Consider the following 17,161-nt stretch of genomic DNA (forward strand, 5'->3'; position numbering starts at 1 on the left):
TCCTTGAGCACCACAGAGGTCACAGAAAGTGCAAACAAAAATGAATTCCACGGCAGAAGATCCAAGCTGCAGTTTGTGCCCATAAATCCCCAAATAAATAAATTTCCTGGGGAAAACTCACCGAGGCACAGGCCAGGATCCCAAAGAATCCAACCTTCTGCACCAGGTTCTGCACAGCCACTTTAGCCCGGGAAGCAAAGTCCTGCAAAGGGGAAAACACAATTATTCATGAGGAAAACCCACCTGAACTGAGCTCAGAAGGTGTGTGATTTCCAGCATTTCCCAACTGGGAACTGGGAGACATTTTAAACCAGGAAGGTTGGTGTGAAAGCCTGAGTTTAGAGGGACAATCGTGGTGGAAATCTGAGCACCACATGCACTGAGTTTTGTGGTTTTTTTTTTGGTTTTTTCCAAACCCTGTGAGTGGCACTAAGCTCTCACTGCTATGGAAACAGGTTTTCCATTATTTATTTCCCCATATCTTTGGAATGCCAGTGCTGCTTACACCTTATTCCTTAAACTAGCAGAGGGAATTCATTCCTCCAATGCCATTTCCAGGGGCAAAAAGGAACTTTCTGAGAACAGAAAGAGCACAATAATCCCATTATATCCTCAGATCTGTTCTCCCAAACCCAGGATATCAATCAAAGCAGCCAATTCCAAGCACTGCCTACAACAGACTTGTAAAATTCGTTAAAATCCTGAAAGCTGAGCCTAAATTACTTTAAAAGCAGGGAAGGTGCAGCCCCTGTGACTGGAGCTGCCTCCTTTTATTTTGTGATCAGTCCTTACTCCTGAGGCTCAAAATTTGCCAAACACCCAGAAAACTGCTTAAAAAACAAAACCAAAGATTCTCACAAGTAGTTTCTTTGCATGTGAGAAGGGAATTTACAGGAGATAAAATTCTTTTGAAGCTAAACTGTCCAGAAAAATAAAAGCAAGGTCAGTGCTCCCTGCTCAGGCTTGGTCACAACAGTTCCAGAAAGTTTGGAATCCTTGGGAATAGCAAACATTAAAAAATAACTACCCATTCCTTTTTTAAAAACCTACAAATAAGCAATAAAATTCTGATTTTCCAGGAGCAATTCAGTAAATTACCCAAGGAAATGACTTTAATCAATAATTAATGACATTCTAAATTCCACCCTTTACTATTGAATTGTAGCATCTAGAATATCATTAATTATTGATTAAAGCAACTGTGGGGTAATCCAGAAAAATTACATTTATGCAATTTAAATTTTGTTACAGTTCCATCAAAACCTTAAATACTACACACCAAAGAAGGAAAACTACAATTATTTTACAATGTTCGTGCATATTATTTAGATTTTGAGCTGTAGAATTGACAAAATATTCTGTGGCAGATTAAAAAAAGAATAGATCTGTGATGAGACCACTTGCTTTGTTTTACACCCCTTTTTCAAGTAGTAACTTTTCTCCATTACTGTACTTTCAAACAGTTAAATTCCCTATTTGAAAATTCTAAAAATATCCCAAAGAACTAATTATTACTCAAGTCAGAATAATTTTATTTATTGTATTTAATGCCTGGAAAAATAACTCAAAACTGTAAGAAAAATGTCAAAGAAATGAGATTTCCCAAATCTTTCAGTGGGACACTTTTAACCACAGGGGAATATAAAAAACCTCAAGAATATCACAAAATGGAAGAGATCAAAATTCACTCTTTTAATGAAAATTTTCCCTGATATTTTCCCACTGAACTCGTAGGATCCCCACAGAACACGAGGGATTAAACCTGCTCCCAGTGAGGCTGACACCAAACCAATAAATGAGCTTATTCTGATAGGAAACAACCTGGAAAGTAAAACAAATTTTTAGATTTTTTTTTCATTAAAACAGAAAATTTTGACATAAATTGTTCTAAACAACAAAACACAACAATTTCCTGACAGCCAAGCCCAAAATTCTTGCGACATCCAGGGCAGTTCCTGCTGCAACCCCAAATTCCCTCGTGGTTATTTCCAAGGAAACAGAACCCAAAAAGGGGATCCCAGCTCCAGTGGGACCCTCAGGATTTGGGATGCAGGGAATAAAATACCCTTTTATTGATATTTTATAAAAACACCCTTTTATTTTATTTATTTCTAGGATTTTCCCCAAGGAAAACAACACCTCTCCAATTCCCTGGGCAAACACACGAGTGAAAAGCAGCCTTTAGGATTCTTTACAGATTAATTTAAACACCAAAAAGTGCTAAAGCAGATTTTGTCCTTGGGAAAGGTGTCCTGAAATTGTTCCTTTCTCAGGGATTTCTGGAGCAGAGCTCACTTTGGCCATTTTCAGCTCCTATTTTCTCCCCCATTTCCCAAAGCTCACAGGGTTTGAGCAATATTTTCACTTTTATAAGCCAATAAATATTTTTTCCCTCGCAGTTCCATAAATCTGATGGCAAAGTATCTTGAAAATAAAACACTCCAAGACAATTATTCAAGTGGCTCCATGATTTATTTGCATGGAAGTTGTTTCTATTCTGATTTTAATTTATTCCCCCATTATCTTTTACTGTGTTGCTAATGCACTGTTGTATTCATTTTCATAAGCTGGAATTGGAAATAAACTCTCTAGCAAATGACCTGTAAACTAATACTTGCAGCACAGCAGCTTTAATAAAATATATTATTATAATTTGATATAAATTGACTGTATTAACTTAGGGTAAAGCACAGTGCACTGTTTTTAACCAAAATTCTTAAAAAGAACCAGCTTCCCTCACCCACATTTCTCAACTACAAAATTCAAGGCTGCCTTGAAACTAATATTTTCCCTCCAGCTAGAAACATATAAAACATGAAAATGCTAATAATGAAGGTCTTTAAAAAAATGTTTAACAAGTTTGTCTCAAAAAAAAAAAAAACCCAAAACCCCAAACCAATGTTGGAGCAAATTTTCTCACCTTGTTAATTCATAACTTTATTTTTTTAAGTTATTACTCAGCTTGTTTCTTTGTTAAGTTCTGGTTTTACATTGTCTATCACAAAGTACTTCATGGAAAGGAAAATGTTAAAATTTTAAATTCTAAAAATTTCACTCAAGAACTTGTCATTGGTCTTTCTTTTTTCCAAATTTTATAAATAAGCCAAAAGACAAATTAAAGATTTTTTTGGTACCTATTTTCTATGATCTAATGTAATCAAAGCTATGAATAATTTGCAGGGTAATAAACCTACCAGGGTTGCAACAAAACTATGAATTCCAGCCTCAACATTTACTCTGTGAAAACAAGTTCAGAATTATTTCTCTTTGGTTCCTTCCTTAAATTTTTTTTGACAAATCTTTGCGACATCTGCAACAATAAAAAAGCCTTAAAAGTTTCATTTCTCTGAGACTACAATCCTCAGTTTTACAACTTTTACCTATTTCACAACAGAATTTTTTTCTTCTTTTCTAAAGCCTGCACAGGGAACAATCTTTTCTCTGTTTTTTTAAGCATTTGAAATAAAAGAAAATAACTTGCATCAATTAATTTTAAAAATAGGATTATTTTATATATATAAATATAAATATGTATGTGAATTTTATATATATATATATGAAAAGAGATAAAAGTTCAGCTACTTACAGGCAAACCATTTTCCCCCCAAATTAAAGTCTAGACTGGACTGGCCTCTCAGATAATTGTGATTCATTCTTTATAACATTTCAGGATGCTTTAGCTCACTGTGTCCCTTTCAGAGATGATTTATTTTTTGGGGTTTGGGAATAGATTTCCTGTGAGTGCCACGGCGCAGGCAGAGGAAGGTGAAATGATTAAAGATGACTTCACTGGGTTAATCATCACATGCCAGGATCTGGGCTGGAACAGAGCATGGAAAGGTCAGGGATGATTCCCCAGGCCCAGCTCGGGTGGGGGAATTGTCCTGGACCTGCTCAGCCTCAGCAAAACGGAATTTTTCAGCATTTGATTGACCCCACCGGCTCCATGGGATAAAAAAACCCTCCCAAATTTCCAAACCTAAAGGGATGGTAAGGAGAATTTAGATGTTCTACCTCGTTGTTCCTCCCTGTGTAAATATGGACCTTTTATCCCTGGAAAATCCTTCCTGAAAGAGAGAATGGACAACCTTGTCTATGTTACAAAGTTCTGCCCCATCCCTCTGTTTTATTTGGTTTCCATTTATAATTTAATCTCTCTCTCCCCTCACTGTAAAGTTGGTGAGCTCCTCAGTCTGAGGGAAGAACAAGCACCTCACCAGATTTAATTAACAAGCTCAAGGAAAAAATAATTTTAATAAATATTTTTTTCCTCTTTTCCCTCTGTAACAGAACAGTCACAATTAAATGTTCCCACTGAAATTGTGGAGACTCTTTTCCCTTACTCTGCAAGTGCAGAGCTGTTTATTGATCCACAGGAGTAATCAGGATTGGAGTGAATCCCACAAAAAAACCTGTAACACTTCCCCAGCTCTGTTCTCTGAAGCCTGCACAGATTAGGCAATGTGATATTTCATTTTCAAACAGCTGCAATCAGGTTTTAGCAGCACTGAGAAATCAGTGGCACCCATCAGGTCCCAGCTCAATCTCTGGAAAAAAACAACCAGATCCAGATCCCAGGGACTTGAGGCCTAGGCAAACTTCTCTCCCTTTCTTTTCTGCTATAAATAACTCAAGCTTTACAAATACATTGGTAAAATTGGCAGATTTAACACAAAGGTTGAGTCAATTCTATTAGTGTTGGGATTTTTGATTTGGGAAGAATGATGTGTAGGATTTAAATGATTTTAGAAGGTTAATTAATTATATTATACTATATTAATAATAACTATTATTAACTATTTAACTAGAAAACTTGTGTCTCTCTCTTGAGAATCCTGGTAGAAACATGGATTTTATTAGTTAATGAATTTAAATAATCATTACTAGAATTTAATTAAGTAATGACTTTGGGTAAACAATTTTTAGAACACAGTCTACATGGGCACAAACACAGGAGTAGTGAATGAGATAAGAATTGTTTTGATTCTCTTTTCTCTGCTTCTCTCACAGGAGAAATCCTGAGAAAGCCAAGCCTCCCTCTGTTCAGAGGACATGTGAATACCACACAATTCCATCCCAAGCTCATGGTGCACATGAAATTAAAAGATTTAACTTGATATGAAGAGAAGTTAAAATATTTTCTAGAAGGTCTGGAAGGAGGCACACAGGATTTGTGACAGGAACACAGGAGCATGAGTGAAAAAAAAAAATGAAAGGGCATAGAGAGAGACCTGAATGTGTTACACCTCAATGATTCTCCAGGAAAACTCTGGAGCAGCTGGAGAGGGAAATTCATCCTCCTGCAGATTCCCCAGGCCAAATGGGTCTCTTTTGTGTGGACAATCCCTCAAGATTTGAGTATTATTTCTATTACTGCTATAATAAAAAAGTTTAATTATCCAGATAATCATCTGAAGTGGAGAACATTTTTTCCCCCCAAAGATTGAAGACTGGGTATGAAGCTACCACTTAGATCACCAAAATTATAGAGCCCTTAACATTTAAAGAGCTGCCTACAAAGACAGTGCCCCTCTTTATGTAAAAATCCCAGTTATGTTAAAAATGAGCTGCACAGTATTCTGTTTCTTCTGGCTTTCTGTTACAACACAATGGAATCAAACACAACTTATGGGAGAATGACCATTTGTGGTCAGGCAATGGATTCCAGGATTTCAGACTGGGAGGAATTATTAACTCCTTGGAATAAAGCACTGACTGGAGCAGCTGCAAAGGAGTCAGAGAGGTACCCAAGGCTGGGAGGTCACAACAAATCCAAATGCTTCAGCACTCACTGGCCAAAAACCACTGCTCAACCCCCCCAAAATATCAAAAGTGTGAGTAAATTACAAACAGGAGTATTGTGATAGCAGCTCATGGATCTTTGTTCCAGCTTTCTCCAAAATACTTCCAGTTAAATGCAAAGGGGTAAACTAAAAGGGGATATTTTAATTTGATGCCTGGACAGCAGGGGTAGTGAGGGGTAAGGTTTAAACTTCCTTATCACCCAAAAATCTGGGAGAGAAAGGTCCTGTCTGGGAAATCAGACTCCCAAAAAAGGAAGCTGGAAAAAGCTTTCAAGGATTATTGAAAGCAGTGATGGGATGGTGGCAGAACTAAGCAAGCAAGTCTGATGAAAGAAAGGGATTTACCCACAACAGGCATAGGGCAGATATTCCACATTCTAAGTAAGTTTCACTTCATGAGAAATCTGGGTTTTCTGAGACATTAAATTCTGGAAAAGGAGTTGGGTAATCATGGAAAAGTTGCAAGAGAAAAGGACATAGATGTTGAACATGAAAACAGTTTTAAAAAGTACAAGATGAAGGCAACCAAACAGCAATAAAACAAACTTGGCTTCTCCAAAGAACTGTGGAAAGAAGAGAGCAGCACCCACAAAGCTCATTAAACAGACTGTGCTGGAGATCTGAGGGCTTGAAACTGGTAAGAGTTCAATATTCAGAATATCTGTAGGCAAGGATGAACATACAGTAGATATTACAGACTAATCCCAGGTCAACAAGAAATTCTATCTACAGGTGGATTTTTCCATTGTGAGGATGAGAATGCAGGACACAGATTGTGAGGTTATTGATAGTTATTTCCACATCTGTTTGTCTTCAAATTCTTGAGGCTGGCTGCATGTTAAGGTTAAGGGGTGATGCTGCAAGCCAGAGATAATCAGGAGGATGCTGTCTGTGGGACTTTGTAAACTCAGACATGAGTAACTACAATTAGTTCCAGAGACAGAAAACTTAAAGTTTTTCTACAGAAAATACAATTAAACCCTGTGTCCTCTTATCAGATTTTAAAAATGCTGTTAGATGTTAGAAAAGGCAGACAAAAGAAGCCACAGAGTTGTGTGAGGAGTTGAATTTTTTGCAAGCCCTGTGGCAGCAGAAACAACAGAGTGAAGTGTTTATTCCAACAGCAGGCTTGGCTTCCCTGGTCATTTAATTTTAGCCTGTCTTGGAGTAAAATTATTCCAAATTATGGGTCCATTTTATGGTAAAAAAGATTTCCCCATTAACAGGAGTAGGAATGAAGTCAACCAGCTCTGGATCACTCCATTAGTTCCACCAGGAACTTCCAGGTATTTTCTTCATTTCATTAATCATCTGGATCATGGTAGGAACATTTTATTTCCCTCCTTTCTCCCTCCCCCTTCTCAAGGGAAAAACCTGCAAAAATGGTTTTTTACAATAAACTCCATCTCAGCAGCTTTCATTTTAAGATTTCAGCCTGTTACAATCCAAAGGGAAATACCAAAAGAAACACAGATTATAGAGCTCAGTGAGCTCTAGAACTCAAATTTAAATCCAGCTTTTTTCACAGCTAGAACTGAAACCCTCAGACTTCTACATAAAAAGTCCTTTCGCTTCACAGGCTGTAAGAATAAAGAAATTTCGTAAAGAATGAGACACAATTAAAGGAAACAGCCTAAAGGAAGAGGAAGGAGCGTGTCCTTTCAGCCTTATCAGATCTGTCCTGCAGAGCTGTAGCCCCTTTAACCACATCCCCTGCCACCTCTGCTCCTCAGAGCAGAAACGTGTCCACTTTGACACTCTGCAGCTTTCCAGCCGTGCACAGAAACACGAAATAAACGGATTTCTTTCCTTGCTGAACAACCTCTTTCTATTCACATCGGGCAGGAGACCTGGCAGAGCAGATCCTGCAGCCCATTTTCAAGGAGGGGAGCTGTCAGTGGCAATGTCAGCAACACTGGAGGAGATTTCCCAGGGAGTTTGTGCAGCCTCCAGCCCTGGAGGGCTCCAGGACCAATCCAGACAATGCCCTGAGGAACCTGAGCTGGACTAGGGAAAAAAAAAAAAAAAAAAAAAGATTGGACTAGAAACTGCCTCAGGTCCCTTTGGAGGTGAATTTTTCTGTGATTCCATGACAAGATAATACAGCCACAGGCAGGAGATGAGTGGAGTAAAGGAACATCCCAGCACTCCCAAAAACCCCACTGCAGCTGCTCATTTATCTCAAAGCTACCACTGCAATCAGTTATTGTGGCCACAGCTCTGCCAATTCCAGAATATTGTTCATTTAAAAAAATCAGTCCTAAAGAATTGAGCCCTGTTTTGAGGTGGTTTAAGATCCAGACCTTGTGAGGAAGGAATTTTTGATAACTAGTCATGAAAATTGACATTTTCAATCTCTGATAAACCTGAGAACTCAAAGCCATCAGCACTGAAAAAAATACTGTTTCTCCACATAGGACTCAGACATAAGTTAAGGATTAAAATAGAATGGAAGTGAGGAACTTCTGACACAGCTGACAAAGCCTTTAGCACACACAAGTCTTCCCTCTCAGCCCAGATGTGTAACCTCTCCCCTGTTCTCCCTGGAAGGGACAGAGCTTCCCAGACAGCTCAGAGAAGTGCTCTGCATACCAGACTCTTGTACAACACAGATATTTAAACAGTGTCTGGAGCAGGAGGGAAATAAAGCAGTCATTATCTTGATTATGATACTAGAATGAATTTCTATCAGTTATTGAAAGTTGTCCTTACAAAAAATATTTAAAGCAGTTTTTCTGACCCAGCTTTTGATCATTTATTGGTCTTTCTCACAAAACTGAGGAGTGAAATATCAAGTATTTAGGGACAAATTTTCCCCTTAGAAACTTGTGCTGAGCATTCCCAACACACATAGAACAGACCATGAAAATCCAATGACAGAATTCAACCACCTGCTTTTCCACAACTCCTGTGCAAATGCAGCTGCCAGCATTCCCAGCACCCTTGGTGACATTATTTCTAATTTCTGTAGTAAAGTGAGAAATTTGTTACTGAGAAAATCCTCCTGACATAATACTGAGTGAAAAATGTTGCAAAGTAACCCAGGTTTCCTCACCGCTTTCTGATTTATGTACTTCCACACTGAACATTAAAATAATTTTTTAGGGAACAGACACAAAGAGCCCTTCAAAATAGAAAGTCATCTCCAGTCACCATTAGTAGTTAGTGCAATGCCCTGTGCTGTTTTTTCCTTATCTGTGAGCAGGTGTGCAAATGAATAGAACAATGTGGGCACGTTCTCCTGCCAGTGCCCAAAGAAATCCAACCAGGAGGTGCTTTACACATTCCTTACTCACAGCTCTCATTGTCTTCCCTCTGCCTATTTTAACTCTTTGCTATCTCTTTTCTCAGGAAGTGCCCAAATTCCCTTATTTAAAGCTGCCATTGACTCGTTCCAGAACTTATTTTAAAGTAGGTAATTCTGCAGAACAGTTCAGAACTGAGTTGTTACTCAGTGTACCCACTGCTTGTTATATTGTCTCTGAAAACACACTGTCACTTTGCCACCTCACTCCCCAGCACTTGTGGGGAATTTCTAAAGTGCAGCTTCAAGGTTTGATCAGTTCTGAATTTCTGTTTAATTACAGAGCACCATAAAAGAGGGCAGAAACCTCCCCTAGAGCTATTAACAAATACTGGCATCAAACTTAAGGAATGCAGGGTGTGAGAAGCAGCCTCCTGGTGACCACCCACAGCAGCAACCTCCTTGTGCAGTTAATAAATAACAATTAATAAGGAGAGGAAGCTGATGAGGAAAATGAGGAAAGGGAAGACTGAGCAAGAGAAAGGATGAGTGGAATTTGATGTTCTGATTCCATAAGTGATTTCTGGGAAAGCAAAAAGAAAAGAAACAAAACCCAAAAAAGGAATAAAAAAGAAGACAAGGTTTCCCAGTTATTGTACATGACCCTTCCACTTCCATTTTTATGATAAATGCTTTATAAAAACCTGCTTGCGGTCTGCTTTAACTTCTTTTTTCTTGTACCAAGTACCCTTAAACGCGGTTGATTAAACAAACCAGCAGCCTTTTCAAGCAGGAACTTATCAGATAGGAGTTGTTAATTTAATCACGGGAGAGATCCGTTTTGAATTTAGCCATCTAAAACGCTGCTAATTAAGTGAGATTTCTCTCATTAGTCGTGCCTAATCATTCCCGGGGAGTGAAGTCAGCGTCGTGTCAGAACACAGCGCTGGCTTCTCCCGGGTGTGGCACGGGCTTTGCTCTGCTCCAGCCCTGAGCAGCCCCACGTGGAGATGTGGAGGAGCAGGGCAGGGATTCCAGAAAAGCTGGAGGCAGGGATTCCAGAAAAGCTGGAGGCAGGGATTCCAGAAAAGCTGGAGGCAGGGATTCCAGAAAAGCTGGCGGCAGGGATTCCAGAAAAGCTGGAGGCAGGGATTCCAGAAAAGCTGGAGCGATGCTGTGCCCATCAGCGGCAGAGAACCGCGGATTTAACCCCTTGCAGCCCTCGGGAATAGGAAGGGGCTCGCTGGGAGCACTGCCACAAGCCAAGGCAGGCGGCTGCAGCTCAGTTGAGTACAAACCCTCTCGAGTCCACGTTGACAAATTCTTTAACAAGCCCTGTGGTTACAGGGAAGCTGGTTTCAGTCTGAGTCACTCCTGTTCAAACAGTTTACTGGAAATGGAGGGGAGGGGGAATTTTCAGAGAAGTCATGTGATGGCCAGACAAACCACAACCAGTAAAGGTTCAGCGGAGGCAAAAACAGGTCCCAGCAACGACTGACAGCCAGTGTGCAGATGGCACTCAGTCATTTCCAAACCAGTCCTGCTGCACCTCGGCATTTCTATGGATTTAACCCTTCTCCAAGCCTGTATTCTTCCCGAGGCAGGAGAGTAAACAAACAGCAGTGGCTGATAGTAACATAGGCAACTAGAAAATATTTTTACATGGAAATTTGGCTGCGGGCGAGGCTGCACAGAAGCAAAACCCTGATGTGTAAATCATTAGTTCTTAAAGAAATGCCACTTAATGAAGCCAAACACTCACAGCCATTAAGGATTAGATATGCAAAGATATCAGTACTTTCCCCTCTTAGCAAGGAGCACCGGGATACAGCAAGGCCCACGCACTGTCACTGAGGGAGGCTGGCACCAAAAGCTGCTTTTTCACTCCTCAGCTTCAAGTGTTTCAGCATGACAAAGAACTGAGAAAAATTACCAGCCAGCAACTATCAAACTGGCAAAAGAGAGTGTGTGGGGACACAAAACTGCACCAAGTGTCTGCGAGTGTGTCATTACCAAAGTGCTGCCCCAGCACTGAGCAGCGCCTTCACTTCCCCTAAGTGAGGCTGCACTGGAGAAACTCCCCGTGGCTAAAAAGGGAGCGCTGATAAAACCCTTCTTCACTCTGCAGTCCGACTGGAAGAGAGTTAACAGCAGCTGAGATGCTGTTAGAAAAGCTGGTGGGTTTTAAACGCTGCCTGAAGTATGAACAAATCCCCAGGGGCGTGCTGGGCTCTGCCTTGTGGCAGCTCTGGGGACAAAGGAAAGCCACCCCCTTGTGCAGGGCACGGCCACGAGGCAGCTGTGACACTCCCTGCACGGAACTGGGACTCGCTGGTGAGCACACAAAGGGACACCGAGGAAGGAGAAGTGAGTGTTCCTTTAAAATGAGGGGATTTTCTCAAGTGTGCTAATGGAAAGTACAGGACAGGCACATCGGCTGCAGGTTAATGAGCTCTCTCAAAAGCCAGCACAAGCAGACAGGTCACTCAGATCTGACACTCAGGACAGAAAATCCACCAATGGAGTCTTTAAAGTAAATGGCATTTTACTCTGTGTACCTCTGAATGGAGCACTAAACCTTTACGCTGTTTAATCCTCTTAGGTCCCTTTTTTGGTTGTTTTTTTTTGTGGCCCAGCCAGGAGCATATTCCCCCTCCCAGATCCTTCAGGCTGGATGCTGTAGCCACCATCTATTCTCACCAGAGAAGATGCTCATCTGTTTCTCCAAATTACCATTGTTTTCGAGAAACAGCAGCAATGAGCTCTCTGAACAACTCACACGCAGCAAAAACGTCAAAGCAGCTGGCTCTGCCTCGTGGGCAAAGAGCAGCCCAGCTATTCTTCAAAATCCAACACCCATCCCCAAACCTTTCAAAAAAGCTGGATGCAAGGAGAGAGACCTTTAGACTGAAAAAATGCTCCTGTCACTTGACATCAAGCATTTGCAGCATCCCCAAGGCACAGGACACTTGTCACAGCCCCCGTGTGAGGCTTCAAACTCAGGCAGAGTGGGAGAAAGCTGATGGAGGTAATAACAATTGTTAATGAGCAATTTAAAAATAGACATCACCACTGCTCATGAATACATATTACAGGGCAAAGAGTGATAAAACTATGCTGGAGATTGGGATTTACAGAGGTCATAGGAAAGGCAGGCCTGTCTCCCACAGACATCCAGAGAAAACATGATTGAAGCCAAAAGCAAAAAGGAAGTCACATTAGCAAATGGAAAAAACTGAACTGTCAGTTTTATGAGCACAATACAATTTAATCGGATTGTCAAAGCCTCATGTTAAAAGAGTTTATAGAAACCAAACCACAAGTGGAGTTTGAAAGATTTTGTTGTTTTTTTTTTTTTTCCTGGCCATCCATCCACATAACAACACGCTTTAATCCAAACTCAATTGCCAAGAAAATAAAATCAAAAGTACTGGTAAATAACAGCATCATTTTCCTTCATTAATTCCACAAGGCCATTTGTTTACTCCAGGCAGTCAATACAGCTATAGTTTGGCCTGGCCTGACAAAAATGCTCTCTAGCAAAAATTTTCTTCCCAAGAATCTCATGTGTGCTCTGGAAACCATCTCTGGCTGCTCCCACAACTGTACACACATATAATTTGCTGGGAGAGTTTCAGTAAACACAGATACTGAAGTCATGTATTGAACTGGTTTCGTTGGTTTTTTTTAACACAACTTGATTTTTGTACAGTTAAGGGATTACTTTGCAAAGCAAAGATTGATGGGAGAGTAAAGAACAAAGCAGATTCTTTTTTTTCCCCTGCTGCATCTTTAAAAAAATTGAAAAAATTACTATTTATAATAGCAGAAAAGCCCTTTAGAACCTTCTAGTAGGGGGAGGCTTTTGGAAAACACAGGGTTTACTGTTAGAATTACTAGATTGCACTCAGTATTTCCAGACAAACCACTTTCATGGAAAAGCTTCATCCATTTTTTTTGAAGGAGGGAAAAGAAAAGTGTATATTTATCTCCAGAAAATACCCTGGCAGAGGAGTTTAAAGACATCAGTGCATGGTAAATAGCATCTGCTGGGTTTTAACAGCAGTCTCATGACCCGTTTCAACTTAGTGGCAGACAAAACAGGATAAGAAGGAAAAATACAGAGGGAAAAATTCGGTGGCAAGCAGCATGAGGAAAAAATGTTTAATTTGGTCTAAAACACTATCAGGAACTCGTGACCAGGATGCAAACTCCTGACCTGAAGGAAAAATTATCCACAGCAGTACCTGACTGATATACAGCATCAATTGCACACTGTGCACTATTCAAGCCCGGAGAAAATAAATGACAAGAGCAACAAAAAGGGACTTGGCACAGTTTTGCTGCATTTCCACATCAGAAAAAATGATTCCTCAGGCTGATGAATGGGTCACACACTGGTCCCTGAGGGTGCCAGTGGCAAGGCAGGCAAATGTCATCTGAAAGGGATGAGCTGAGGCCCAGGGAGGCTTTAAATGCAGCCAGAACAACCAGGATTATGGAGCAGCAGCACCTCTACCCCTGTTTTGCCAGCCCAGTGTCTCCCTACCTTTACTGTGCTGTTCTCGGAACTCTAAATAATTGCAGTACTTCTAGCAAATACTTGGCTGCACTATTTTATCTGTTTCAACAAGCTGCATTCTTGTCCTCCCATCACCACAGGTATCACCCACTGCAGGATCTTTTTCCACTCCGGGGAAGGCTATTGTGAACTCACACCAACTGATTCTTTGGCCCCTTCTGGTTTAATTGGGATGGTTATTTACTCCCTCAGAGCTGCTCTGTGTTTTATTAACTCTGTTGTTTTACACGTTGTCCTTACTTGTGCAGTCTCTGCGTGTTCCAGCATCTCCTCAAATTCCTGGTACTCCTCATCATCAGGTTCAGCACCCGACAGCCGAGCTGCCCTCGCCATGAAATAGGGGGGCAGCTCTCCAATGGCCGTACCAGCACCCTGGGAAAAGAACAATCCTGATTTATTTTCCTGTTTATTCCCAAACACAAAACATGTGACACACACAAATCCCGTGGCCATTCTCCGAGCCGACAAGACCAGCTGTTTGGAGCAGTTTGCTTTCATCCACCAGGTCAGAATTCCCATCATTTCCAACAGAATGCTGTTCCCTTGGAATCCCTATTTCCCTTTCTTTTCCCTGTGCAGGGGAAAGCCTGGGAGCTGCAGGGTCAAGGAGCCGTGACCTGTGCATCCCTGGGGCCCCGCGGAGCGGCGCGTGGCCGGAGCCGTGGGAGGCTGGAGCTGGTGGCACTGCTGTCCCCCACATCCCTGCTGTCCCCCACATCCTGAGTCAGCACTGCTGTGTCTCACCCCAGCACATGATGCCAGACACATTCTCCAGCATGTGACAAACCTGATCCCCAGGGGCCTCCAGAATAATCCGGGAGCTCCTCCCCGGTGCTGTCCCGGAGTTTGCTTATTCAGTCATGAGACTCTGGGCCAGTGTTTGTTAGAAAACAGATTCAGGTTTTACTACAGCAAGGGAAAAAAAGGTTAAGCAAAGCCTGAGCTTGAGTTTTCCCCCTCCTTCAGCTGGGATAGCTGGAGCCAACCCCAGATGAAAGGACGGCTGCTTTCTCACCGCAGGAAAATTGTATTTGTTTTCTCAGGACATCAAATGACTCATTTCAGTCTTGTGGGTAAAGGCAGCTTTAGCTTAACCAAGGGAAAAAAGAGAGACAAGCTAAGATTGAACATATGGATAAACAGAGGCTAATGGAACAGGAACTTGGAATTAACTCAGGATGGTTTAAATTTAGGGCAGGTAAGAGACAATAGCTGGGCACTGCACGGGAATGTGCTCCCTGCAGATGGCTTTTCTCTCCCAGGGTCAGCAGTGAGTAACAAATGCTTTTCTCCTCCTTTGAAGCAATGTGAAAGCTTTTAAATTTCCTTTGTTCCTGCTCTAGACACAGCTGCAAGCAAGAATTCCAGCTGCTGTGGATATTCCAAATCAACAGGTTGTGGTTTTAAATACCACCGCAGTTACCCAAGCTGTTAAATTCTCAGTTTAAGCACCCAAAGTGCACAAGGCCTCAAATGTTTATGCCTTTGTTTCCCCCAGAAAAAAAAAATTTAAATGACTGCAACAAGCTGAACTTCATTAATCTGCATATTTCTGGCACAAGGGGAAGATAAGCCTGAAAACAGTAGCAAGAACACTTCAGAAAAATTAACTTGAGGTTATGTTCTCAGGGTGATGCAAGAAGAAAAAGTCACATTGCTCCTCCAGGCTCTGCCAATTTGCCTTGGCTTCGTTCTGTGAACTAAGGAAGAGGTTTGCATGTGTGTACTGGACATGAACTTTCTTTAAATTGGATAAGTCACATGCTCATTATTACAAAACATTTCAGAAGTGCAATAAAAATCATATGATTTCATGTCTGCAGGAGATAGGTTCCTTAAGTGCATAAAAGAAAAAAAAAACAAAAAAAAAAGCAGTAACTATTTAACTATTTAACTGTTTTTTGTAACATTAGATGTTTTTCAGCATTTACCTCTGAATGCCAGTTTTACACGGAGATCCCTTGGACTCACAACAAACTGGAAAGGCAAATGCTAATCAAAATTCTTTTACAATCAGAAAAGGAAACTGGGAAATTACTCTACTAGAAAGAGTCTTTTAAACAGATTTGATCCTGCTCAGGACACAGGCAGCCTGTTCTGCTAATCCTGAGCAATTTAACTGTTTTATTCTTTCCCCTTATTTCTTGTAAAAAACTAAAAAGGCTGCAACACATTAAAAATATAGGGCACTATTGAATTCCTTGTCCCTGTGGGATGGGAGGCTGTGAAAACTGGCATTCACCTAAGAGATTGTTCCTGAGCCCTTCTGCAGGCCAGGGCTGCTGGAGCCAACTTTTACAGGGATTGAAAAAAGCATCATTTTCATCCCATCTAATAATTCTTTGGGCACAGGAGTATTTAATCCTTTTAACACTCATCAGCAGGAATGGCCATCACTGACATGCTGGGGACTAGGAATGATTTGAATCTCTAGCTGAAGCTGGCTGCTGATGGTTTGGTGACCCTTGTGCAGATAAATCCTCACATTTCAGCCCACAGGACACTCAGCCTGGGCAGCTTTACAGCCACAGCTCTGCAAAGTCATCCTGGGGTGTTTCATTTGCTGGAAGTCCCCATTATCTTTGCTAAGTAGACATTTAGCTTAAGAGTGACAGAATCCAAAATAACTCTCTTCCACAGCTTCCATAAGAAGTGAGCTGGAATTAGGACAAAAGAAACACTCTGGAAGCAGAGCAGCAGCAATTGCCAACTTGATTTGGCTTACAGGAAATTAGCAAGCAATGTTTATGTACTCACGAAACATTCCAAGAAAGCATAACATTACAGAGACACCACTGGAGGACAGAGGATGCTCCCCAGGGAAAAGCCAGAGGAGACAGAGTTCAGAGCAAAGGTAGCTGACAGGGAATGTGAAAAAGGGGGGCAAAGGGTGAAAAGTGGGATACAAATGTTCCTATTCCCTTGTCCTTTCCCTAATCTAATCCAAGGAGCTCAGACCACGAAGGCACTGTTTGTTCTCCCTCACGGCTGCTCTGGAGGACACGAGATTCCAGAGGCTGCAACTCTGCTCACTCATTTCTGAACTTAATTCTCCTCATAGCTCAGTTTTTACATGCTGCAGATGAAGCAAGAGATGTTTACCCTCAGCTGCATTTTTATTTTGCAACCCTAGAAACGTAGCTGTAAATGCCATTTTTATTGCTTGTCTCTATTAAACAGATTTCAGCAGAGGCGGATGAGGAAGAAAACAAAAAGAGATCTTAGCTATATTTATAGTGTTGTAAGTATTTGTATGATTAGCTACTTACTGAGCATTCAGGCAATTCTGGCCTGTCATTAAGAGTGAAATTTAAGCTGTACTTTGCTTTTTGACAGGGCTGTGAGTCCACTTTCTCTGTCACTATTTTGATTTTAGTCTCTAAACTCACACAACTTGACTGGAATTTTTGTAACTAACACAACTGCTGCTATTTAAAAAATTGTAGAGACCAGTTGCCTTATAAATTAAAAAATACCAGGGCAGGCATCAGATACTGTTTTTAGAATTTCCTTTCTCTGCATTTGAGTTGG

The 17,161-nt window shown here is 41.0% G+C and overlaps 1 protein-coding gene across 6 annotated transcripts in view; it reads right to left on the bottom strand.

Moving 5' to 3' along the window:
* Positions 1–17,161, bottom strand: part of VMP1 (vacuole membrane protein 1) — a 59,603-nt gene that overhangs the window by 16,855 nt on the left and 25,587 nt on the right. For all 6 annotated transcript variants that reach the window (XM_032751763.3, XM_072916843.1, XM_032751762.3 and 3 more), the window contains 2 exons: positions 13,871–14,002; positions 122–202 (listed from right to left, as the gene is read on the bottom strand). In XM_032751763.3, the coding sequence (XP_032607654.3) occupies positions 122–202; positions 13,871–14,002 (213 nt within the window). The remainder of the gene's footprint in view (positions 1–121; positions 203–13,870; positions 14,003–17,161) is intronic.

The sequence above is a fragment of the Taeniopygia guttata genome, chromosome 19 (genome assembly GCF_048771995.1).
Source record: "Taeniopygia guttata chromosome 19, bTaeGut7.mat, whole genome shotgun sequence".
In the NCBI taxonomy this organism is placed as follows: Eukaryota; Metazoa; Chordata; class Aves; order Passeriformes; family Estrildidae; genus Taeniopygia; species Taeniopygia guttata.